This window comes from Sapajus apella, unplaced genomic scaffold (genome assembly GCF_009761245.1).
Source record: "Sapajus apella isolate SASKATOON/1434 unplaced genomic scaffold, GSC_monkey_1.0 scaffold67, whole genome shotgun sequence".
NCBI classification, from domain to species: Eukaryota; Metazoa; Chordata; class Mammalia; order Primates; family Cebidae; genus Sapajus; species Sapajus apella.
The window spans coordinates 9287900-9313631 of record NW_022437007.1 but is presented as its reverse complement, the minus strand read 5'-3'; the positions used below and the strand labels follow the sequence as shown (position 1 = coordinate 9313631).

At 36.7% G+C, this 25732-nt stretch overlaps 1 protein-coding gene and 1 long non-coding RNA gene across 2 annotated transcripts in view; one reads left to right on the top strand and one right to left on the bottom strand.

Annotated features, from left to right (window-relative positions):
- ASIC5 (acid sensing ion channel subunit family member 5) overlaps nt 1-25732 on the bottom strand; it is a 41309-nt gene that overhangs the window by 6022 nt on the left and 9555 nt on the right. The window contains exons 3-8 of the mRNA XM_032248592.1: nt 22406-22643; nt 20226-20351; nt 10556-10705; nt 6052-6199; nt 2763-2819; nt 1403-1571 (exon numbers count right to left, since the gene is read on the bottom strand). Of these exons, the coding sequence (XP_032104483.1) occupies nt 1403-1571; nt 2763-2819; nt 6052-6199; nt 10556-10705; nt 20226-20351; nt 22406-22643 (888 nt within the window). The remainder of the gene's footprint in view (nt 1-1402; nt 1572-2762; nt 2820-6051; nt 6200-10555; nt 10706-20225; nt 20352-22405; nt 22644-25732) is intronic.
- Nucleotides 19054-22197, top strand: LOC116530500. The gene is made up of 2 exons (XR_004260033.1): nt 19054-19430; nt 21466-22197. It is a non-coding gene; the product is annotated as an uncharacterized LOC116530500 (long non-coding RNA).

The following is a 25732-nucleotide window of genomic DNA, read 5'->3' as shown; positions in this document are numbered from 1 at the left end:
AAGCACTCCTCCTGGTCTCTGCACCTGCCAGTCTGCATGCTCCCTGTAGGGGTTTGAGCTGCGGGGTTACTAAACAGGCCAGGAACACCCTGTTGCACATTCTGCAAGGGGAATCAGGAAACTCTCCCGTTTCAAAAATATCTGAGTTTTGGAAACAAACAAACAAAAAATAAAACAGCATTAAGATCCTCTTGTTTCCTACATGGTTTTCTTTTCTGATTCACCAATATGTCTCCAAAATCATGTCTACTTTCTCTGCATATTAAATAATTATGAAACTCAGGAAATTTCTATCCACTAAAAGACACAGGAAGTACTCTTCTGAGTCATATTTAAATATGTCAGGAACAATATTAAAAGCAAATAAGTTTCCCACATTAAAGCAAAATATATTAATAGATGTCTATTCTGGAGCCAGAAATAAACACAATTGTAAATTTTACAGCAGTTTATCATTTTATCTGCTCTTCGAAATCACTCCATTAGTCCTGTTTTGATGAAAATACATTTTCTTTATGATCTGTAAATACCATTTTATTACCTTGGTGTTTACATAGGAATTTTTTTTTATTTTATTAAAGTAAGTACAGGCTAACATTGGAATTAAAGCATGCTTTCCAAATTATGTATATGTCTGTGAAAATGTAAATCAACCTTAAGTTAGTTAATATTTTTACTTTAATAGATTTAACTACAGATACCAATATACTATATTGCTGCTTCATGTCCTAGTCCTAAAAATACAAAGAAACAAACAGAAATGCTAAAGTTGCTTCCCTATTAAAAAAAATTTGTTCTTTATGAAGCTTGATTTGTAATTTTTAAGAGGCAGTACACTGTAGCAGAAAGAGAACGAATTTAATTATCAGTTAATCAGAACACTTGGAATCATGTGTCTGGGTTGCAAATACATGGGGACCAGAGTCAAAGTTCTTGGGTATAACTTCTTTCTGTGCTCCTATCTTCACAGAATCATTTCCTAAAATACTATGTCCTTCAGCTTCCTCTTCTGTAAAATTAGAATACTAATTTGTTTCATCTACCTTGTACAGATATTAGAAGACTCAAAGTGTATAATGTACAGGTAAGGAGTTTTCATATTTTAAGGCATCCATTGTTATCAGTCAACATTATTATTTTCCCTAGTTTGGACAATAAAGCTTTGATCATGAGCAAATTACTCAAACAAGCATCATTTTCCTTTTCATACAATTAAAGTAAGGAGTTGAAAGATATGATTTTATCTGCTTTTAAAACTCCATGCTTTCATTGTTAATTCAGTGACAAAAGGCATTGCCTCCCTTGATTGATCAGAATTTTATTTCCTGAGTCTATGAGACTTCTTAATAAAGAAAAATAATCTATGTTAATTATCAATAATTTAAAAGACTAGTAAGGTTACCTGATGTATTTTCGGCTTTGATTCAACTTCTTGGAAAGATAGTTTAAAGCTTTTTGACTTGGAAAAGAGGAATAAGAAATAGTGGCAGGGTATTCTGTTTCTTCACAAGAAACAGGGCAACTAGAATTATGTGTTCCCACTGTACATAACTCCTTAAGTTCAATGTGGTCTGAAATGAAAACGAGGACAGGGTATTCAGAGAAGAAAAATATTTCATCATGGGTAGGATAGTTTTATAAAGTTTATCATTTCACTTTCAATGTTAAAAAAAAGTGGTTACCAAGCCCTATCACTACCCTTTGGACCACCTCCCAGTGCCCATTCTCTCTGCTCCTCACTCGTGGTAGAGCTCCTTACACACACACACTCACATACATATACTCTCATATACATAATACTTTCTCACACATGCAAACACACACACTATTCTGACCCCATTACCCCACAACAGTCCCTCCTGAACTACATTCATGGTGTTTTTCCCCAACCTCTCCCTTCAATCTCCAACAGGGATAAAAAATCAGAAGAAATCTGGCAACATCATTTCAAGTCTATTGGTAGTAATATGGCTTTTGCATATTCAGCCTGTGATCTATTAAAAAAAAAAAAGATTCCTTCTACCTATAGCCATACCTTGAAATATTTCAGAACCATTGAAAGGAAACTTCTAAATCTATTCCTGCTATCCTGGAGATATTTCCACAATGAGTTATAAGAGCAAGTTTCATAGAACGGTACGTCCTGGGATTCCATCTTAATAAAACAATCAAATGACTTAAAGTGGAGGTACATATGTGGAGAAAGTTATGGTGGGATATGCTAGAGCGTTATCATTGGTTGCAGGTTAAAGTAAGAGTTACGAAAGCAAAAAAAGGGGGTGCTGTTTAATAAGAACTTGTCCCCAATAAATATGGCATGCACAATTATAATTCCATTAATGAAAAAATTTTATATGCCATGTACATACAATGAAATGAATGAATGAAGGATTATTTCCAAACAATCAGAGAATTCTCAGTAATAAAACTATTTTTACATGATTTCCTTTCTATTCTGTAGCAGTTGAACTATTCACAATAAACACATTTTATTTGTGTAACAATAAAGAACAGCTAGGACATTTTGATTATAAAAAAGAACAAAACTTAAAAATTCAGATGTGTCTTGGTATCAGAGGGTTTTTGTTTTTGTGTGTACTGCCTGTGTTAGCTACTATTTAAAAACACTTTTTAAAAAGATCTTCTCTTATATTCTATATTCTGTTTAGTTTCTGGGCTATTCATAGTTTGACTTGATGTCTTGTATTACTTTGAGCAACTTTAATATAAATCCTGAAAATAAAAGTAAATTAAGAACGTACCAAGTGCAGGAGAAACACAGCTGTAGTACTTCTCTAGGTCACATTCTATTCCATTTCCTTAAAAACAATATAAAGACTTGACATTTTGTAAAATGGGTGATCTGATGACAAAAATACCTTTCTTTTCTGCATCTATCCATCCATTCATCCACCCACCCATTCATCTATATGAACAGTTATTCTTTCATAAGCAAAACTATGGAACCAAGTTAGTACCCAATGACAATATGTGCTGGGAGGAAGAATAATGCTTTTGTTTCTTTCTATACTTCTTTCTATCTGTCTCTATCATTCTAAAATCTTTAAGTGGGAATAATAATTTTAAAATGTAAGTAATTTTCAAATTTAAAATTACTTTCATAGTTCTCATTCCATTTGATGATGTTCACAGTCCTGTGATATGAGAATCTTCATTTTACAGGTAAAGAAACTAAGCCTCGGAAAGTGGCTTGCTCAAGACCACACTGTTAGGGGGACCTTGGTATATTCTGTATATCTTCCATCCTGCTCCCTCTATCTATTTACACTCTCTCTCTCTCTCTCTGTCTCTTTCTCTCTCTCTCAATGGACGGCCATTCCAGAGGTAGGATGGGGGCAGGTAAGTACCAATATTTAAGCACCCATCATAGATTGTGAGATAAAGTAGTAAAATCAGTATGTATCAGAGCTGGGTTTACTCCTCGGGCTGACTCTATAGCCTTAATCTTTTAACCTTAATACAGTATTTGTCTGTTGCTATAATCCATGTGGCTCAGCAGTTAGCCACAATGTTTAGTCAGTAATCTGAAAAACAACCAAAAGAAAATAACCAAAGAAAATAACCAAACCAAAGGAAAATAACCAAAGTAATGTTTGTCTAACTATAAGGAAGTGCTCTTTATAAATAAACTGAAATAAACAAAAAAAAAAAAAAAAAAAAAATCTGCTTCCAACACTGAGTTAGGAAGAAGGCTCATTTTTCTGGATTATTTCTTGCTCTGGCAATAATATTTCTTCCTTTAAAGAACAATTCAGAAAACAAAAACAAAAACAAAAAAGGTAGTAGATGGAATACAGAAAAAAAAAAAAAAAAAAAAACAAAACAAAAGAACAATAAAATTTTGGAAATAACCGATATCTGAAAAGCTGTTTTGGAGATTCCTTCCTCAAATTGTTAGTGGAATTACCTTAGTGAATTCATTTAATGTGTAGAAGTTTCCGTTTCTTCATATATCAGTACACTTAAAGGGATATGTGAGAATCTAACCAAATAAGATCATATTTCTGAATGCATTTGGTATATCCTAAAGTTTATGCAGATATCATTCTTTGTGTTTTATGTAGCACCTTGCCTAGTTTCTGGTCCACTTTAGCCAATAGGCTTTTGTTTAATAATAAAATTTAAAATTATAAACATTATTCTGCATGAAACAATTCAGACTTCTTTCCAGAAACTTTGCCAATAAAATTAGGAATGAGAAATTAGAGCCAGAGCCATCAGTTTTATACAGAACAACAGTTTTTGGAGGGGCTAGAGACCATTAATCTGGATACTAGAAAGAAGGAAGTGATGATTCTGAAAATCTCTGAAAAATAATAAAACCACTTTTGCAAAAATTTATAACTGAGACAATTATTACAGTGAAAGAGATTTGACCGAACTGACTCCATCTTGTTTCTAACCTCCAAGCTGTCCTTGTTCACTCCTGGGCATAAGCTGAAGTAACTTTGGGAGGAACTTAGTTTATAGCTTAGCTCTGAAACAAAGACAATAACAGCCCTTTCTCAGAACAAACCCCCTTCCTGCCTGGGTTCTAGACTGCCTTTGCAGGGCTAACAGATTAGCCACAAGATTAAAAATTATGTTTAGAAAGGAGTCATGCAGCTGGAGGCTGCAAGATTCTAAACCTCCCCAAATTGCTCCTGGTGATAACATCACTATTGTAAAAGCTAAGATTAGTGCTTGCACACTCTGTACTCCATGGATCAGCTGACACCACCCAGATCAAAAAACTGACCCATCTGATTTTGTGACCCCCACCCAGGAATTGACTCAGCAAAAAAGTACAGCTTCAATTCCATATGATCTTATCTCTCATCTGACCAATCAGAACCCCTGATTCACTGGTTCCCTGGCCCCCTACCCGCCAAATTATCCTTAATAACTCTGATCCTAATACTCAGGGAGACTGATTTGAGTCATAATAAAACTCCAATCTCCATCACAGCCAGCTCTGCATGAATTACTTTTTCTCTGTTGCAATTCCTCTGTCTTGATAAATCAGCTCTGCTAGGCAGCCAGCAAGGTGAACCCACTGGGCAGTTACAATAGTTTGGCAGGTAGATTATGTAACCACCATGTATCTTTCTAGATATGCTGTGGAAGGGGGTTGTAAGAGACCTGAATAAAAATATACGACATTTATATAGACTATCTTCTGTGCCAGGCATTATTTGAATCACTTACATACCCCTTTCATTCTTACAACAACCCCATAAGATGGGATTATTATCTTCTCCTCCATTTGAAAGCAAGGGGGAGAGGTTAGGTCACTTGTTCAAGATCATCTAGGGGAGAAATAGTGGAGCTGGCATGAGCAGCCTGGGTAAGATCCAGCTCTTATTCATACTGCTCCATTGTTTCCTTGAATGCTTGCCTCTCATTTGTGGTTCTGGAAAAGTTGCAAATTATATGTAAAGGAGGCCTGAAGTTCATTTACAGTCACAAAGAAAACAACTTTCCAACGGTGAAATCTTCAGGCTTGGTAAGACATATCCATTACCTAATTTTTCTTTCAAAATTGAGAAAACCCTGATGTGCTGTTATAGATATTTGAGGCTATCACATTTTAGCCTTTGAGAATAAGTATCGGGGCCCCACCCTGATAACACAATTTTCTTTTCCAGAAATCTCTGCTATGATTTTATAATGCAAAATTTGTCAGCTGAAGTTGTACTTGGCAAATGAATGATCTTCCTGTGTAGAATTTCAAAGGAATGGAAATCAATTTAGTGATATGTTGATTTGCTGTGTTTCAAATGAAGTAAGTAGAAACATAAAATTCAAAAAAAATTTAGGACTAAACTGGTGATTTTGTCATTAGCTGTACTTTTAGGCTGTAAAGAGAAGGAACAGGCTTAAGAATGCATTAATTTTTCTGTGAAAGAGTCAGTTGCTTTTGTAGTTACATTTAATAATACTTAATATTCCATTTGTATTTCAATACTCTATTTCTCCTGGACCTTTTGTAACCCTGTAAGAAACATTTAACTACCTAGTGAAGTTAGGGAGCAGTTAGTCTTTATTTACCAGGAAGGAGAAAAGGCAAACATCCACACTGCTTTTTTATGTGCTGCGCTTTGCATTCCTTCAAGCAACCGGAAGTGCTGTAGCTACTGAAATTCTGCAGCCTGATGTTAGGATTGCATTCTCCCCAAGGGTATTCTTGATGAATTGTCTTAAGATAAACATAAATACTTGGTTCAGGAGATTTGTTTACATCAATGCACTCATTTTCCATTAAGAAGTTGATATACATATTTATTTTACTCTCAGAGCTCTTTGATTTTCAGAAAATTGGGTACTTTTGTCTATTTTGCCTACTCTATTTGAGGAAGAAAATAAAATTAAAGACAGATTTGAAATGGAATAAGTAGCAGTTAACATTAGGGTTGGGTCATTAGTAAAGATCACAGTAAGCAAAAATAACCCCTCCCAGCTTAGCCCAACGAACTGCAGCTGAAAACTTATCTCACAGCCCGCATTCCAGGCTAGTTATAAAACCTGTATTTAAAGAAAGTAGAGGCAAAGCAGACCTGGTCTCTCTACATAGATAGACCCTCTCCCTATGATAAGATAGATAAGAGCACCAGAGCATATCTTTAGGTCTGCAGCCCGCACGTATTTCTGCATGTCCTGTTCTGATCTCCTTGGGTGTCCTCCTCAACCTTTTGACCCCCTACCTTGGCTGCAAAGTTATAGAGTTAAATGACCCCGAAGCCCAAGATTGTAAAACTTGATTAACTGTCTGTGTCCAAAACCTGTTTCCTGCCTTGTTTTCTCGCCTCAAGCTGCATAAAAGCAATGCGTTCTCTTTGTTCAGGGCTGGCGGCCATTACAGGCAGTGAGGCCACCTGACGGTGGCCAGAGCTCCGATAAAGAAATGTTCTTGTGTCTCTTGGTCTCTCTGGCTTCTCGGCTTGAAATACCAAAACATTTTTGGTGCACGGGCTGGGAAAACAGGCAGAAGAACAGAGACAACAGGCTGGCTGTCTCCTTTTCCTGTGGGGCTTGGGCCCCGGGCCCAGGGAGACCCTCCTCCTTTGGAGCAGGAGCCGTCTACACTAGGCCAGTCGGTGAACTAGCATGTCTAGGATAGCAGTAGTACAATGAAACTATAGGAAAGACTCTACGGCAGAGGGAAAACAAACAGGGTAAGGGCAGTTCCAAACCACCTCAATTTAACCCATTTTCCAGGTTTCCATCTTTGAACCATTCCTGGTACCAGCTAGAGGCACCAAATGCTTGGCGGGCACTCAAGGGCCTTTACTGGATTTGTGGTCAATGGGCTTATCGGCAGCTGCCAGAAAAATGGACAGGAGCTTGTGTGTTAGAAATTATTAGGCCATCATTTCTCTTGCTCCCCCTAAAACACAGAGAAGTTTTAAGATACCCCATTTATGATGAATCCAAAAATAGGAGAAAGTGGGCAGTAAGCTCAAAAAAGGATATACAAGTAGGAAACTGGAAAGACACAGACTGGTCCCCAGAAAGAATAATTGATTATTATGGTCCAGCTACTTGGGCGCAAGATGGAATATGGGGATATCTCACTCCCTTCTATATGATAAACCACATGATTAGGCTACAAGTCGTCCTAGAAATCATAACCAAGGAATCATCCAGAGTTTTAGACTTTAGACTTGCTAGTCGTACAAGCCACAGAGACGAGAAATGCAATACACTGGAGTAGGCTAGCACTAGACTACCTCCTGGCCTTAGAAGGAGGAGTTTTTGGAAGGTTTAACCTTACTAACTGCTGTTTAGAAATTGATGGCGATGGACCGGAAATCACCGCTATGATACAAATACTAGACCACATCTCAGTCCAAACCTGGAAAGGATGGTCTCCGGACTCTCTTTTTGGTGAATGGTTTTCATCTTTCAGTGGCTTTAAAAACCCTTATAGAAGTGTGGCTCTCATACTGAATGGATGCCTCATACTTCCTTGTCTCTTACCTCTTTTATTCAGAAGTATACGATCAGCCATAGAGGCAGTATTGCCTAGGTACACTGCCACCCAAATAATGGCTTTAACTAAATATCAGCCTTTGTCCTCAGAAGAAGAAAACCCACATGGTGAAGAGACAGGTGACTATAGTACCAGTGTACAACTCCTCTAAGCATATTTTCCCTCCTCATACTCTGCTTTCTTTTGTTCTGTTTCTGAATCATGTGAAGTACAGATGCACAGGTAAAGAGCTTTAGGCCAGATCATTAAGTTTAACCATTAAATGTTGTAACCTAATGAAGCAGCTTGCTAAAATGTAACCTGGCTCCAGTATTTTCTTACAGACTAAGCAAAAGCCTCCAACAATAATACTATGTGCCCTTAAAGCCCCAGATAGATGGATGGCTAGTCAATGACAGGTAAGACCCCCTAGAAAGGGGGGTGACCTCAGACAGACACAGCCACAGAAAGGCCAACAGGAGACAAAGGAGTTTGCCTATTCTCGCAGTCAGGATGTCCAAAAACAGATGATAGCAGGAGAAGGTACACTGGCAAGCTAGCTTTGCACTGGAGCAAATGAATAGTAACACCTCAATGACAGGCTGACCGCTCCGTCTTGTCATCGTGTGAATTGTAAAGAAAGTCTCAAACAAACAAAAAAAAAAGAGAACAGAAAAAGAGAAAAGCTTTTTAGTAATAAAATCCTTTTGAAGACAGCTTTGAAGGGGAAATGAGGAAGAAAATAAAATTAAAGACAGACTTGAAATTGAATAAGTAATAATTAACATTAGGACTAGGTCATTAGGAAAAATCATAGTAAGCAAAAATGAGTAACCCCTTCCAGCTTAGCCCAACTAAGAGACCCTCTCCCTACATAGATAAGAACACCAGAGCATATCTTTAGGTCTGCAGCCCGCACATGCTTCTGCAATTCCTGTTCTTCTGATCTCCTTGGGTGTCCTCCTCAACCTTTTGACCCCCCTACCTTGGCTGCAAGGTTATAGAGTTAAATGACCCCGAAGCCCAAGATAGCAAAACCTGATTAACTGTCTGTATTCAAAACCTATTTCCTGCCTTGTTTTGTCCTGCCTCAAATTGCATAAAAGCAATGTGTTCTCTTTGTTCAGGGCTGGTGGCGATTACAGGCAGTGAGGCCACCGTCAGCCAGAGCTCCAATAAAGAAATTTTCTTGGCCGGGCATGGTGGCTCACACCTATAATCCAAGCACTTTGGAGGCCAAGGTGGGCATATCACCTGAGGTTGGGAGTTCAAGACCAGCCTGACCAACATGGTGAAATCCCATTTTTATATTAAAAAAAAAAAAAAAAAAGAAAGAAATTTTCTTGTGTCTCTTGGTCTCTCTGCACTTCCCAGCTTGAATTCCTGCAACATATTGACCTGAAATTCCCTGAAGCTAAGTATAAAAGTGGTCCTTAAACATATATTCTAAATGTGAATTAATAAAGTCAGACACACTGAGTATGCTAAAAATCCACTAATATAAGGAAAAGAATGATCATTTATGTAAATGTTATATTCATGTAGTAATCAGCTCACCTACAAAACAGCAACCAAAATCACATTTTTAAAACATCCTTTAATGAGCAACTATTATGTGCCAGGTGACATATAGTATTGCAGAACTTTCTCCTTAGTTCAGCTAAAACAGGGCTCTTGTCACATGACCAGGAAAGACTAGGCTCGTGGACACACAGAAGGGTGAGTAAAATGGAATTTATTGGGTGAAACGGAAAAAGGAAAAATAACTCTCAGCAATGTGAGAGAGGGTCCTGCTGGTAGGTTTCCCACCTCACAGATGGAATCTCAGGTCACCACACAGGAACAGGAGATGGCAGGCTTCTCTCCACTGCAAACAGTGCAAGCTTCCCAAGCCTCCACCCCTTCCTCCCAGTGTGCAGGTGGGCATTATTCAGAAAAAAATCAGTCGGGAAAGGGCAGGCTTCATCTGGGACAAGTAGTCCAATCTGTCAGGCTTCAAGCTGTTTTAGGCTTGAAGGCGGGGTTTCACCGGGGACCTTTGGCTGTCTCCTGTGTCTATCAATGGTAAGTGCTTTCTTTATGGTACTTCCCTTAAACTTCATTACTATAAAAGGAAAATATTACCCCTGCCCCATTTGTGCAGAGAGGAGATGCAAATTCAGGAAACTAATCAAAGAAGTTACTGAGCAAATAAGTGGCTGGCAAACAGAAACGTGCCAGACTCGCCGGACTCCAAGATTCTGCTTTTCCCACTAATTTTCTCCTTCCCAGATAGTCTCATTGAAGAATCATAGCTCAGCAACTTAGGTGCCTCTTTATACTTAAAGACCCTTTCCACTTCTAATAAAATGTATAGTTACTTTGGATTTGATAGGCTTCCCAGCTTTCACTTACATAGTTTCTGTTTCTACTAAACATGTACCTTCAGATAAAGGAACATAATCTGAAATAAAATTTTGGAATTTCAGCGGTGTTCTATAGGCATGGGAGAGTGGAATTTCTAGTGAAAAGTATTATTTATATGTTTGATGCATTCACCACCCCACCTAATTCCCTCAGGCTCAATTTCTCTGGAGTATTTACCTTCACTTGGCGGATAGTTACCCTTGTGTGCATTCCCACAGGTGACAACAAGCCTAATCCATCAAATTGTGGCACCTTCTTTGGTGAGTGAATAACAAAGATGATCCCAGCATCAACGAAACCAAGAGCTGGGCTATCAGTGAATGTCTCCTGAAACAAAAATACATTTTTGTACAAATTGCAAATTGACCATATCAGTTCTATACAAGTTTAGGATTTAGTTTCATCATCTTATGATAGCATTAGACTAATCCTAAATATTTTATGTTATATTTCAATCTCTTTTTGTGTAAAGTATATGAAAATTAAACATCTAAGACATACTTTATTAGTTGAACCTGTTAAAAGGAAAATATTTTGGGTCCCTTCAAGCTGGGAACTGCTCAGGGCAGTCCTGAAATAATTGAGACCTGTCTCATCATTTTTCTCAACTGACATCTGGTCACTATGAAGGGATCCTGAGTAAAGGGGACGTGACCTGCAGCAGCTAGCCTACGGGTGCTTGGTACCAGCTTGGGCACCTTATAGCCCAAACCAATAGGACGATTGCTGAAGTCCAGGACCTCTTTCCTCCAGGGATCCCTGATCTTCCAGTGTTTTTCAGTTGGGGGTCTGAGGTTCATTCACTGTTTAAAAAAACTCCTTTTTTTTTGTGAGAGTTTCCACTGGCTTCCATCAAGGAAGACAAGCCTGCCGGCTCCTGCCTCGGCAGAGAGCGGTTTTCAGCTTTGGCCCCACCACTAGGTAAGAAAACTGTTTTGGGATTCTGTCTTGCAAATTCTTTTTAAACAACTAAAGTTAGCATTAACAACCAACAGGTGTTAATTTCTGCTTACACTTAGAGCGCTCAGAAATCATAACATTTGTGTGATCAGTTAATTTTGCTTAACTGTTTCGTTGTTTGTTTCTATCTTGTTGGGTTTGTGTGTGCGTGTTTTGGCTCTTTTCCCTCATTGGATATGACCAACTCAGAACACTCTAGTGCATGAGTATGGAATTTTCCACTCCAAAGAAATAGAGGACCTTGCTCCCTTAAGCCTTCTGGGGCATTTTCAGGCAACTGAGAATCATATGAGCGTGTCTGGAAGGAATGCTCCCTAAGACGTGCAGTGGCTGTAAATAAATATCCACCTCAGAAGAACATACTTAGGGACTAATATCAGCTGGTAGGTGCATATTAGGAGCTGACTCCTCCTGCGCTTGAGCCCCTGACACACTGTGCCAGGTAGCTGCAACACAGGTGAACTAGACTCATTCAGTGGATAACAGCTTTGAAACGGTAGGTCTGCTAGCAGCACATTTTGGGTCTGACAGACATTGGTCAAATCCAAAGGGGAACTGGAAATGTTGGAGAATAAAGCCTCTGAAGTGGGAAGAAAACAGCCATCAGAAGAAAAAAGAAAAGAAAAGAAAGATTTTTGATTTTGACTACTAAAAGGACTTTATTTACATAACAAAGCCAACTTTTTGCCAGCCAGATCAAAACTGAAAGAGCAACGACTGTGCTCCTGAAATAGCAGCATTTTGTCCTAGGTGAAATATGGTAAGGAGATCTAAAAATATATTTTTTTAAAGGATCACAATGGTTCAAAATCAACTTAATTAAAAGGCTCACATCCAAGATGTGTCTATGTATGCATACATGTGTGCATGTTTGTATTTAAAAGGCCTTCAGGTTTTGGGGATTTATTTTTGTTTGTTTTCTCTCCTAAGATTTTGTTGTGTTTTTTTGAGCAAAAAAAATTTTTTTCTTCAGTTGACTGAATTCTGTTTTCACCTGAATTTTTATTAAAATAGTTATTGCAACAGAGGCTACTCTTGGGTTTTTAAGGAAAGGTGTAGTTTAGACACTCAGAAATGTCTTTGTTAAAAAAAATTTTAAGTTCACTGTAAAAGCATCACGTGATCTAACTTCAAAATAATTCTACTTTTTTTTGGAGACCCAGGATTCAATATGAGCTCTGCCCAGAGCTTAGAGATCCAGTTAAAATATAAGTAGTTTCTATCTAAATAAAATTGGTCTCCTTATACAATACTACGATATATTTCTATAATTTTAGGTTAGATTTGGCTTAAAGGAAAATAAAAGCGTCTCTCTCTAGCACCACCATATTTTTTTCTCTGTACCTTATTATATAAATTTTGCTATTTTATTTCCACCTGAGTTGTTCCTTTAATATGCAAATTTAACACTATTTAGCTAACAACTACCTAGGGTTGTAAAACAGGTTATTGAGAATCTAAAAGTCTAAGATAGGAAAAAAAAAATAACAAAAGGATCTTTCTTCGTGAATCTATAAAATGTACTTCCATTTGCATACCTAATATGTCTATGTATTTATATGTTGTGTACACAATGTTTCACTACTGAAAATATATTAAAAGGCTCTAATTAATTGGCTTAAAGAAAAATAAAAGTGTTTAAATCAAATCTTTTATCGGGAAAAAAGAAAGACTAGCTAAATGCTTTTTCAAGTTTATGTAACAAGTAAAATCTTTAATAAAAAAAAGCTAGCTTGAAAATTACTGGTAAAGTAATATCAGAAATGTCTTAAGAATTGCCGACATACATTTTTTTGTTTATATTTATTAATCAATCAGGCAATTTCAAACTTATCCCTGCCAAATGCTATAATGTTTCAAAATTTGGCATGGGGTTACAAAACTATAAACTCAGCCTCTAACAGAATGATCACTCCTTATATAATTTTTAATAAATAAGACATTGATATTGGTTTAATAAAAACAGCTGCATCTTAAATTTTGTAAGATTACCATAACTTCTAATCCTGTGGCTTTAGGCAGTCTAGTCTACAGGGAATAAGGAGGTTTGTTTGGGAACAGACTGTTACTGTCTTTGTTTCAAAGCTAAACTATAAATTAAGTTCCTCCCGAAGTCCAGGAATGAACAAGGACAGCTTGGAGGTTAGAAACAAGATGGAGTCAGTTAGGCGATCTCTTTTTCACTGCCTCACTTATACTTTTGCAATGGCAGTTTCACAATTTTAAATCATGACTGTCACAGTTTTCATAAATAATCTAGATGAACAATTAAAATTAAACAATTAGGTAAGGGATAAATACTTGTAGACAAACTTGTCATAATTTAGAATATAACATTATATTAAATAATAGATATTTCATTGTTTGGATTTTTTCCAATAAATATATATTATAGGAAAACATTCTTGCTAAAAAAGTGTGTCCTTTTTTTAAAAAGGTAAATAAATTTTGTCTAATTCAAAGCTTATTTAAAGGTGTATAAAACAAGGTAAAGAGAATAAGACAACAAAAAAAGATGTAAAGACAGTTACAAGAATAAAGAGGGGTTTTTTTGGTGGTAAAACAGCTTAAAGAGAAATAATTTTATATGAGAAAGAATCTTGTATGGTAGATTTATTCCTAAAATAAACTGACTGGTTATTTATGAAACAGAATATGTGGCCAGGAGCAGTGGCTCACACCTATAATCCCAGCACTTTTGGAGGCCAAAGCAGGCAGATCACCTGAGGTCAGGAGTTTGAGACCAGCCTGACCAACATGGCAACATTCCATCTCTACTAAAAATACAAAAATTAGTTTGCTGTGGTGATGGCACCTGTAATCCCAACTACTTGGGAGGCTGAGCTAGGAGAATGGTTCAAACCCAGGAGGCAGAGGTTGCAGTGAACTGAGATCACACCATTGTGCTCCTGCCTGGGTGACAGAGCGAGACTCTGTCTCCAGAAAAAAGAAAAGAAAACAAAACAAAAGAAAGAGAATATGTTCAGGACAAACCAGAGAGTCCAAAGCATGTCATGAATAATCAGTGTAAGTCACAATAAGAATTTATTTTAAAAAAACTTTAATATGAGGGCCGGGCGTGGTGGCTCACGCCTGTAATTCCAGCACTTTGGGAGGCTGAGGCGGGTGGATCACGAGATCAAGAGATCGAGACCATCCTAGTCAACATGGTGAAACCCCGTCTCTACTAAAAATACAAAAATTAGCTGGGCATGGTGGCACGTGCCTGTAATCCCAGCTACTCAGGAGGTTGCGGCAGGAGAATTGCCTGAGCTCAGGAGGCTGAGGCTGCGGTAAGGCGAGAACACACCATTGCACTCCAGCCTGGGTAACGAGAGCAAAACTCCGTCTCAAAAAAAAAAAAAAAACTTTAATATGATAAAGTTGTCATATTGTTATTAAGTTTTGGTTTGCTTAGGAAAAAAACAGATAAAAAACGTTTGTTTTAAAATTAAGGTTATTACATTCATGTATCTTTCTGTATGTGCTTTTAAAGTCTTTGTGACATTAAGTTACAGGGCTTTGACTCCTGGATCTAAAAAGGACACCAAGTCCTACTAAATCTTAAACACTGACAGCAATTAAAGCCTTATCTTCAGGCCCCATAGAAGATGCCAATCAAAATGAAATGCATTCCTGGCCAGGCACGGGAACTCATGCCTATAATCCCAGGACTTTGGGAGGCTAAGGTGGGCAGATCACCTAAGGTCAGGAGTTTGAGACCAGCCTGGCCAACATGGGGAAACCCATCTCTATGAAAAATACAAAAAAATTAGCTGGTGTTGTGGCATACGCCTGTAGTTCCAGCTACTTGGGAGGCTGAGGCATGAGAATCACTTGAACCTGGGCAGCAAAGGTTGCAGTGAGCTGAGATCATGCCACTGCATTCCAGCTTGAGTGACAGACTGAGGCTCCGTCTCAATAAAAAAAAATAAATGAATGAAATAAAAGAAAGAAAGGCAATCCTGTTATTTTCAACAGCAGTCCCCAACCTTTTTGGTACCAGGGACAGGTTTGGCAGGGGAGGGGTGAAGGGGGAGGGGATGGTTTCAGAATGATTCAAGTACATTACATTTATTGTGCACTTTATTTCTATAACTATTACATTGTAACATATAATAAAGTAATTATACAACTCAAAAAAAAAAAGAAATAAAATAAAAATAAAATGCATTCCTGAGACATAGGGCTAGAAATTAAAGGCCATTCAACTCCTCAAGACCTAGGCACTATTGAGGAAGAGATGAGTATGTGAGATTGTAATGGCTGATTTTAAGAGACAAAATAAATTCAGTTTCTCTATAAATTAATCATGAATGTCAAAGGCACACTAATGCAAAACCAGCATATGGACTCCTGTGTCAGATTAACAAGATTTTCTTGAAGCATTAACCAACTCCTTAATTAAAGGTCAGAAAGGTTATAAAAAGACTTATGGAACTTATAATTTATGATAAAGATTAAATTTTATAGATTGTTTACAAAATTTTGAATAACTAATATAATTGGCTTTATGCTGTTTTTAGTAGGGCTTCTTATTTGGAAAATTAAGTCTCCGCTCTCAAAGAATGAAGGTGTTCCTTTTTTTAAAAAAAAATCCTTGAGTTACCACTTTGGTTAAATGAATGATTTTATAATGTTCCTTAATCCTATTTCATAATATCAAGTGTTTTAAACCTTTGATATTTGACAGTCTTTCTGAAATCAAATTATAAATTATGTCTTCTAACCTAATTAATCGTTTAAGATATTAGCTTTCCTGAAGTCCAAAAATTACATAATTTGGCTTATTTGATATAAAAACTATACAGGAAGCATTATCAAATATGAAATGGTGTTTGGTTTTCTTTGGGCTGTATTTTTATAAATATGCTATTTGTATGTATTTCAGAATTATGGGAAACGCCTTAATTCTGATATGACAGTATATATTAATAATAATAATCTTTATATTAAAATTATTGTGTGCCATCAAGGTAACAAATTTCCTTGTCAATTGTGTCTTTGACTATGGCTTCCCTAAAATTTATTATCATCCATGAACAATTGTTGTCATGTTTTGGTCCTCTTTAGAAGGTGGTTTTATAATCAGCTATAAAATTATAACAGGTGCTCTTAAATGCAGGCTTTGATAACTTTAGAGATGGTAACATCAGAAAAGAGGAAAAACTTTCATGACTCATTGAGAGCTAAAATGTTCATGAGTATTAAGCAGAACAGGAATTAACTGCATGTACTGAACTCATCTTTTTGACTTTTTACTTAAAATATTTGCTGATCCTTTGTTTCGTTTTTCAGAGTCTTATTTTGTCTCGAGCTGCTGATAGCTTTTAACAATTTAGTATACTTCTATGAACAAAACGTAGAGCATATTTTATTTCTCTGCCTGATTTCTCCAGAATTTGGAAACTATTTGTGAGTATTCTTAATTTATGGAAAATACAGTTATTAGCATAAGTGCAATAAAAATCTGTTTTCAGATGGCCAGATGCAGTGGCTCACACCAGTAATCCCAGTACTTTGGGAGGCCTAGATGACCGGATCAGGAGGTCAGGTGTTCATAGACCAGCCTGATCAACATGGTGAAACCTCATCTCTACTAAAAATACAAAAATTAGTCGCCTGTGGTGGTGCATGCCTGTAATCCCAGCTACTCAGGAGGCTGAGGCAGGAGAATTGCTTGAACCTGGGAGACGGAGGTTGCAGTGAGCCAAGATTGTGTCACTGAACTCCAGCCTGGACAATAGAGACTCAGTCTTAAAAAAAAAATCTGTTTTCATTTGTAACAGGACACAATTGGAGAAACTGGTTATTTTACCAATGCTTTGACTCAAATGGTGTGCTTTCCTTTAAGGAATCAAACTTGACTCATGAAACCAATAATTTCCTTGGAAAAACTGACCTCATATTTTGTGTACAGGGTCCCCATCCAGGGTTTCTGCCCTGGGGTACATAAAGGATATCACTTTCTGAAAGGCCCAGAAGCTCCAGGTTTACCTTGGAACCTCAAGTGGAGAGGAAATTTATCCATCATAGATATGTGATGGCACAAATCCATAGCTGGGCTCAGCTTTAAAAAAATCTTATCTGAGATTTCTTCTATGGAACAAGGTGCCACCAAAGGCAATTTAAAAGCCTATGTTAAAAATAACTTCTCCCTGCACTGTATACAAATAATTTGATGAAGTAAAATAAAGCAAAATAGTCCTATCATGATTTGTATTTGGCAAAAATGGGAAAGTGAAGAGAGAAAAATTATGTTTCAAAAAGTGTAGTACATATATTGTTAGATTATAGTCTTGACTAGTGTTTTTCAATTTTTGTTATTTTCTAGTTTGGACCAAATTCTAATTTTTCTTGGCTATGAGTCTTCAAAATAATGTTTCTAATTTTTTCTTTCTTTATTCCCCCATTGTTCCTAATTTGGATGACTAAAATCTAAGCTGTGCTTTCTTAAAGCCCTGCAAACTGAAGCCAGACAACTTAAACTTCAGAAGAAAGTAATAGCAACCTATTTTCATACATCAGCCACTTTTCATACCTGCCTTACTGAGGTATGGACTTCAAAGTAATGTAGGCTTTATTAATTTTTCTGGGATTGTTCTTTCGTTTCTTGTTGTTTTTCTCCCTTCCTCCTCCTATTTTCTCTTCATAGAACATGGAAGACTTCACAATCTGCCAAAAATCAGCTTGCGGGACCTACCCGTCTAGTAATAAACCGTCCTATCCATGAGAAATCAGAAGAAACCTAAGACCAGAGACTCATGTTCTCCTAAAATACTTTCTCCTAAAGATTTTCTTAAAAGCGAAGAGGGAATGTGAAAGGGAATTATCTTGGACCCCTTCAAACTGGGAACTGCTCAGGGCAAACCTGCCTCCCATTCTATTCAAAGTCATTTCTCTGCTCACTGAGATAGATGCACATTCTGACTGCCTCCTTTGAAAAGGCCTATCAGGAACTCAAAAAAAAAAAAAATGCAACCAAATTTCTTTCACTTATATGTGACCTTGAAGCCCCCTCCCTGCCTCAAGTTGTCCCCACCTTTCTGGATAGAACCAATGCACTTCTTAGATATATTAATTGATATCTCATGTCTTCCTAAAATGCATAAAACCAACTGTGCCCTGACTACCTTGGACTACCTCAAGACTTCCTGAGGTTGTACCATGGGCACCCGTCCTTAACTCTGGCAAATAAACCTCCTAAAATGATTGAGACCTGTCTCATTGTTTTTCTCAATTGACAAATCATAGCTCAAGACCTCTATAGTTTTCCATAGATCACATTTCATCTTAGATAGGTGCAGGTAAGTATTTACAATTACTGTTAATTATCTTGTTTCCTCTGGCCTTCTCTTCACCTAGGTGTCTTATACTTGCTTCCTTCTTGGCTGTTTTCTTTGACTCATTTGCTTAGAAAATCATTTTACCCCGTTTATTTTGCAATTAAAACCCCTGACCTTATGTAAAATTCAAATTCATTTTCCCATTACAGTGAAGATTTACACTATCTCTTTAACACTTATGTTCTTTTTAATAAATCTTAGATGAAGAAATTTAAGACTAAACTGCTGGTAACTTTGTCATTAGTTATAATTTTAAGCTATAGGGAGAAGATACAGGCTTAAGAATATAAAGAATATAATCTGTGAACTGGTCAACTGCATATGTAATTAAATTTAATAAACAATAAATATTATATTTGTAATTCAGAACTCTGTTTCTCCTGGCCCTTTTATAACCCTCTAAGAAACACTTAACTGCCTAGTCTGGAGAAATATGTCAGTGTTATTTACTTATGAGACATTGCATTGAATTTGTAGATTTTCATTGCATTCTAAAATATTTGGAAAATTCTAGTTTGTAAAAATTTGATAATGTTTGAACTGACCATATGGCTAATACGTGAATGAGTCAAAAGTATTAATCAAATACATTATAAGTATGAGTAGGTATATTCATTAACGTTGGCAGTGCTATGTTTGGACAGAAAGAAAAATATCTTGAATGGGATACAAAAGGAAGTTGTGAAGAGTACCTTACCAAAAATTCTTTAAAAGTAGCCAATGGCATCATTCACTTGGATTGGGAGGTGAGTGCAGGTACACCAAGTTTATTTTTCATTTTTGTCATTAATTGTATGATTTTTGGATACTTAATTCATCAGCATTTCAGAATCGTCATTTATAAAACCATGATAGTAAAGTAGATTGCCATAAATGTGTAATACTGGAAGTGGTTATGCAAGACAGAAGGTCAGAATTAACCTAGGGTGGGAGCTATACCAGGAACCCTTGAAGATAACACCACTGCATTACTTAGATGTTTGAACATCTGCCTCCCAGGGCTAAACACTTAGAACTTATTAGGTCAATTACAGCTTTCCAAAAGCTAGGGTAGGACAGTCTATTTGTATAATATTCTTTGTATAACAATTAGATTTTCTATCACTTTTCCAGATATGCATTCTATGGTTTGTCATATATATATGTAGAGTTTTTTTCTAAAACATATTGTCATATTTACATAAACATAGTTCTAAAATTATTGTTAAATGCATAGAGTTTTCTTAAAATATCTATATACATTGCAACTTAGGATCTCTGGGTTTCCTTACTTTGTGGCATAAACATTTCCTGGAGTCACAGTAACTTAAGTCAGTAGGATAGCTAAAAATCTGCAGTTTATGCCTTAAAATTTGCCTGTTTAATTTCTAAGTCGATAATTATATAAAATCCATAGGAGTCTAGACTAAATTCACAAAAATTGAAAAATATCCAATGTGTGGGAGCCATCTGACATGGCAAAATAGCCTGATCAAATTTTTTGAAACCACCACCCATTCTTGTTTTTCTTTAAACTGGCTAGGTTGAAGAAAATTCAGTACCTGATTCACATTGAAGAGCAAGCGCAAGCCTCTTCCAGAGACACTCACTTTTCTCTTTGTTTGGATAGTTTCACCGTGATTAAAAGTAAAACAATTTCCATATTCAGTGAAGACATGTGCAAAATCCTCCAATATATAAATAAACCAAAAAAAAAAAAAAAAGCATCAATTTGATATTTTTGTCACTTCTAAAGTTTAATTTCTATAACTTTTTCTTCAAAAGTACAAATATCTAACAAGACTGCAGAAATATCAGAGAGATAGTCTGATTTATATGTATATTCAGTGATAGTTTTCTTTTTTCTGGTAATACGCATTTGTCAGCTTGCATGTGATTATTTAAAGGAGACATTTTCACATAAAATTAAGCATGTATTTCACAACATTTTAAAAAATTACTTGTTTTATATTTTCCTGAAGAGGTATGGAAACATGTTTTTCCCTGTGGAGCACTACTTCAGCATCCTTTCTTGGAGGGGCTATGCCTTCTGCAACCTGCATGCTCAGTGTAGCAGTCAATCACATAACTCCGTTCCCTTGACCCTCCTTTTCCAGCCACTACAGAGGCATGCATGGGACACAAGTTGGGCCAAGCTTAAACCTCACCATCTTGCCTCAGTGGTTGGTTCAAGAATTGATATATAGGGCCAGGCGCGGTGGCTCACGCCTGTAATCCCAGCACTTTGGGAGGCCGAGGCGGGTGGATCACGAGGTCAACAGATCGAGACCATCCTGGTCAACATGGTGAAACCCCGTCTCTACTAAAAATACAAAAAATTAGCTGGGCATGGTGGCACGTGCCTGTAATCCCAGCTACTCAGGAGGCTGAGGCAGGAGAATTGCCTGAACCCAGGAGGCGGAGGTTGCGGTGAGCCGAGATTGCGCCATTGCACTCCAGCCTGGGTAACAAGAGCGAAACTCTGTCTCAAAAAAAAAAAAAAAAAAAAAAAAAAAGAATTGATATATGTCCCAAGTTGAGCTAATCAGAGTCTTCAGTGAGATTATTAAGTGGATACTGGAGTGCTAAACTCTGATAATGAAAGTCTAGGGGGAATCAGCAGCCATTCTGGCGAAGTATGGGGAGAACTCATACAGAAAGAAGCCAACCAGAATTATGAGGTGGAAACAAAGTCAGAATGTTAAAGATGGTCTTGGAGTCCGTTAGTTTAGCATTTTCTGAAGCCAGATCTACTCTTGGAGTTCCCACTTAATTAAGCCGACTCATTCTTTTACACTTCAGCTTACTGTAACAGAAATGGGATTCTGTAACATGCAACTGAAAAAGTCATCCCTAACACGAAATTTCTTGATGGTAAGTTAAACATGTTGGTAAATAAAAACAGCATAGGAAAGCATATTTTCCAAATTAACAGTTTAGACCAAAACCTCACCTCTGTGAAGTGTCTCTTAGGCATTACTTTACTGCTTACTGTGTGCTAAGATGGCCTACCAAAAAGATAAATTGTAACCCAGAACCAAGAATTTGTGGTTTACTTAGACTCCCCTAACAACCCAGGCTACAGAATTGCTGATACAAGAAATATGGCATCAAATTGCCTACATACTTCCTTATTAATAGATTACAGATATATCTAGTACTTTATCTTAAATGTAGATTAATTTTATAAACAATAATAACATGATTTCATATTTGTTATGTATTTGTTTTGTATTTGTATTTGTTATGAGTGAATGTATATTATATATAATTATGTTATTATATATAATATATGATTATAGTGTATATAATGTTCATAGTTAAATGCTGGAGTCCTCTTGTTTTCTGTAGCCTCTAATGCAATACCGAAAGAATAAAACCAGAGTGATGGATACTTGGTGAGTACAAAAATGCTATGTTGGAATAGGTTGTTTGTTGATGAATGAAAAAAATTAAAATATCCTTTTGTGTTAAATTGTTTTTCTTTTGGAAGGACTATGCTATAAGAAATGCAATAAAGCTTTCTCTTTTCTTTCTTTCCTTATCTAACTGCTTGAAAGAGGAAATTTGTCTCGTGTATTCCATACCCCCGATATCATAAGGCTGAGCTAGTGAAATAGAATCTTTAAGCAAATTTGGATTGATTCACCATGGGAGTAAATGCTGTGGGAGCTCAATGTGAAACAGTACAGTAAAAGGATTTATTACTTTGATTGTAGTTGAAGAAATAGCAAATCATTACCTTTGGGCTGCATGGCTTTCCAAAAAAATCACAGTCCAACAAAGTGCTATTGTTGAGATAAAAACCTTTGTTCCTGATAAATTCTGCAATGCTGAAGTTTTGGTGACTTGCAACAAAATCAGTAGCTTCTCTAGAATCAGTGGAATTGGCAGTAATTTCTTGAAGATGGAGGACTTTGGATACAATATGCCATAAGAAAATAATAACACCAAATTTGGCTACAGCATCTGTTTGGAACCTATTAGCAGGAATGAAGGCAATAGTTAGAATAATGAAAACTAGTAATTATCTAGAAGACAGAGACCAACATCTAGATTCTATTAGCTTCTTCTTATCTTCTACACTCTTCCTTATTTGCCGGACATTTAAGCAAAATTTGATTCCTAAGAGGTCTTTGACCCATTTGCAATTAATCTTGGTTTTGAACATGTGGTTTCATTTACTAGACTATTCCCCAGACCTTGATCTGGATGTCACCTAATGAAGCTTCAAGATTCAATTTAAAGGAAGAGGTGGAATTATTAAGAGTGCATTTAGGAGTCAAATTTCCTGTATATGGCCTTGTCCTGAGTCGGCTTAGCTAAATTAGAACTACATTTCCCAGCATTCCCATCTTGTATATATGTGAATTTCACTGTTGGGTAGGAGTTGTGGTAGCTCACACACATCCATCTACTGACTCAACTTGCTGATATCAGGCAGCAGCTGGGACCACAGCTCCTCCAGCTCTTTTGTGACCTATTTCTTCAGCTTCTTCAAATACTAGGTTAGGTAAGAGTGCAACCTGGTAAAGATGACAGCTATCCTACATGTCACTCACACTATCAAAATTGGAGGTAGTGAAAAAGAGACCTAAATTTCTAGCTTGTATGTTTCCCCCACTTCATATCTATTTTCCCTTATAACTGCTGGCCCTTCTGACTTCAGTCCCAGCACTAGAAGCAGGCGAAAAACTTAGAAATACTGCTTAACCAGCTAGTGCAACAAAGTGGGGCTTAATCCCTAGAAAAAAGCCCTTTATTCTGTCATTCATGGTGATTCTTTTTCTCCAGTTAGGTTCTAATTGTTACAACCACTTACTGGTATAACTTAACAAATTTTTAAAATTTCCCTGTGACTTAAGTTTCTTCTCTTGTAAAATCTATATATATATTAATATAACCCGCCTCAAAGTGTTGTTTTAATGATTGCATTAATTGTTTTTCTTAACATTTTTAGACAGCTGCCTGAGATATAGTGAGTGTTAAGTAAGTATTTTTTAAATAAATGACTCATTCTGGCAACCAAAGCAGAAGTAATCTATTTAACTTGACGACTGTATCACTTTCTAATTCTCTTATCTTGTGGAGCAATTTTGCCTTGCATTCCATATGGTTCTTTATTTGCATGCCTTCCACTCCTTTACAAACATGATCAGGGCTTTCATGTTTTGGTTATTATACATTTTGAAACTGAACAAATGTTGTCTACTTGAATTGACTGCTAAAAGCATAGAACAGAAAGTATATTCCACTCTTGGCAAGTATAAGGGATATGTGGTTTGTGTGTCATGCCTGAACCTGTTTTGTGTAGCAGATTTTGTTTTCATTTTCCTTTATATTATCTTGTTTAATATATAAATATATATATATATGTGTGTATATATGTATATACATATACATATAGAAAGAGAGGGAGAGAGAGAGAAGGAAATAAAAATATTTACTCTAAAATATATTTTTTGACATATTTGGAAATGGCTGCCACAGGGTCGATAACAGAAGTGGCCTTGCAGAGGTGTCTTTTATGTCTATATGTCTTTTATGAGGAAAATGTGCATCTGTAGAATATGTCCATTAATTCAGCCAGGCCTCCTCTTGCGAGACATTTGCTAGGTGTAGGAGAGATTGAGATTCTAACACCTTTAAAAGTCTAAAAAGAGACATTTGCCATCTCTCCTCTCTGAAGAAGTCTTCTCTATAGCAAGGTCACCCTTGCCAGTCAAGCCTCTTCCTTTCTCCCTTCTATAACCTATATAACCTGTCTTGCCATTAAAACTTACTTTTGGCAGTTCTCTGAGCCTGCATTCTTCCTGTAATCTGAAGATGGTAAATAAGCCTCTGTCTCCGTTTGGCATGTTGGGCTTCATTCTGAAGGCTCATGTGTATACACATTAAATATCATTATAAGCCTTTTCTTCTATTAATCAATCCACCTCATGTCACTAATTTTTCAGCAAATCTTTAGGGGGCCAATATCCATCGCCCTCACAATATATACATATAGTTTTTCTTTCAAATTCAAGTCATATTAAATCCTTTCTTAAACAAGGTAGAGCATACACAAAACACAAAAATAGAGAAACAACCTCAAGCCAACATTACATACCCTATAAGAAATGAAAAACTGTTTTCATAGTCAATATCTATATTATAGCTTACTTAACTGGCTCTGATCCTTGCAAAGCCAGTCCAGGTCCTAAAACTCTGTATATGTATATATCCACCTCTGACTTCCGGATTCCAAGGCACTCTTAGTCGTCTGTCATGGTAGTATTCTGTCTAACCACAGTGCATCTAATAACCTTGCTTTTCTTGGTCAAAAATATTTCTTGGATCTTTAAGGAATTAAGAGTTTACATCAGCAAAAGATTTTGGCAGAAGCGCAGTGTAAACCCCATATACCTTCAAGCTACTCCAGGTTTCCAACTCCCCTTGACTGACAGGTTTCCAAAAATCTGCTCCTACAACCGTGAAACCTTGCACAGGCAGAGGCAGTACTCCCTGACACATGTTCATCTGATTATATGCAAAATGATTATGCAGAGAAATAAAGGAATTACTATACAGCTAGTGCTCGACTTACGACCACGATTGGTTCCAACAGACCGGTCGTAACACGATTTGGCCATAAGTTGAGTAGGCTATATGTACAGTTGAAATGGTGCACGCAGAGATGGTAGTGCTGCCGGAAGCTGGTCCGCACTGTCGTACGCCCAGCTGGGCAACGTTTGTGCTGCCAGATGCGGAGCAGTCGTGGCTAGCGATTGTGGTCGTAAAGTAGAATGGTCATACATTGCATAGGTCGTAAGTCGATCAATACCTGTACATGTGGGAGGAATGAATACAATCTCCAAAAAGGTCAAATAGGAGGGCATCTTAAAATATTGTTAAGCTTTTAAAAATTATATTAATAATATTTGAGATCATGAGAATAATTTATATACGTGAATTAAATTTAATAAAGCCTAACAATGCTGGGACCAAGGAAGAAAATTTTTATTTCAAGAGATACTGTTTTGCATAAAACAAAAATGTTTTCCACTGAGTTTATTTTCAATTTTATTTT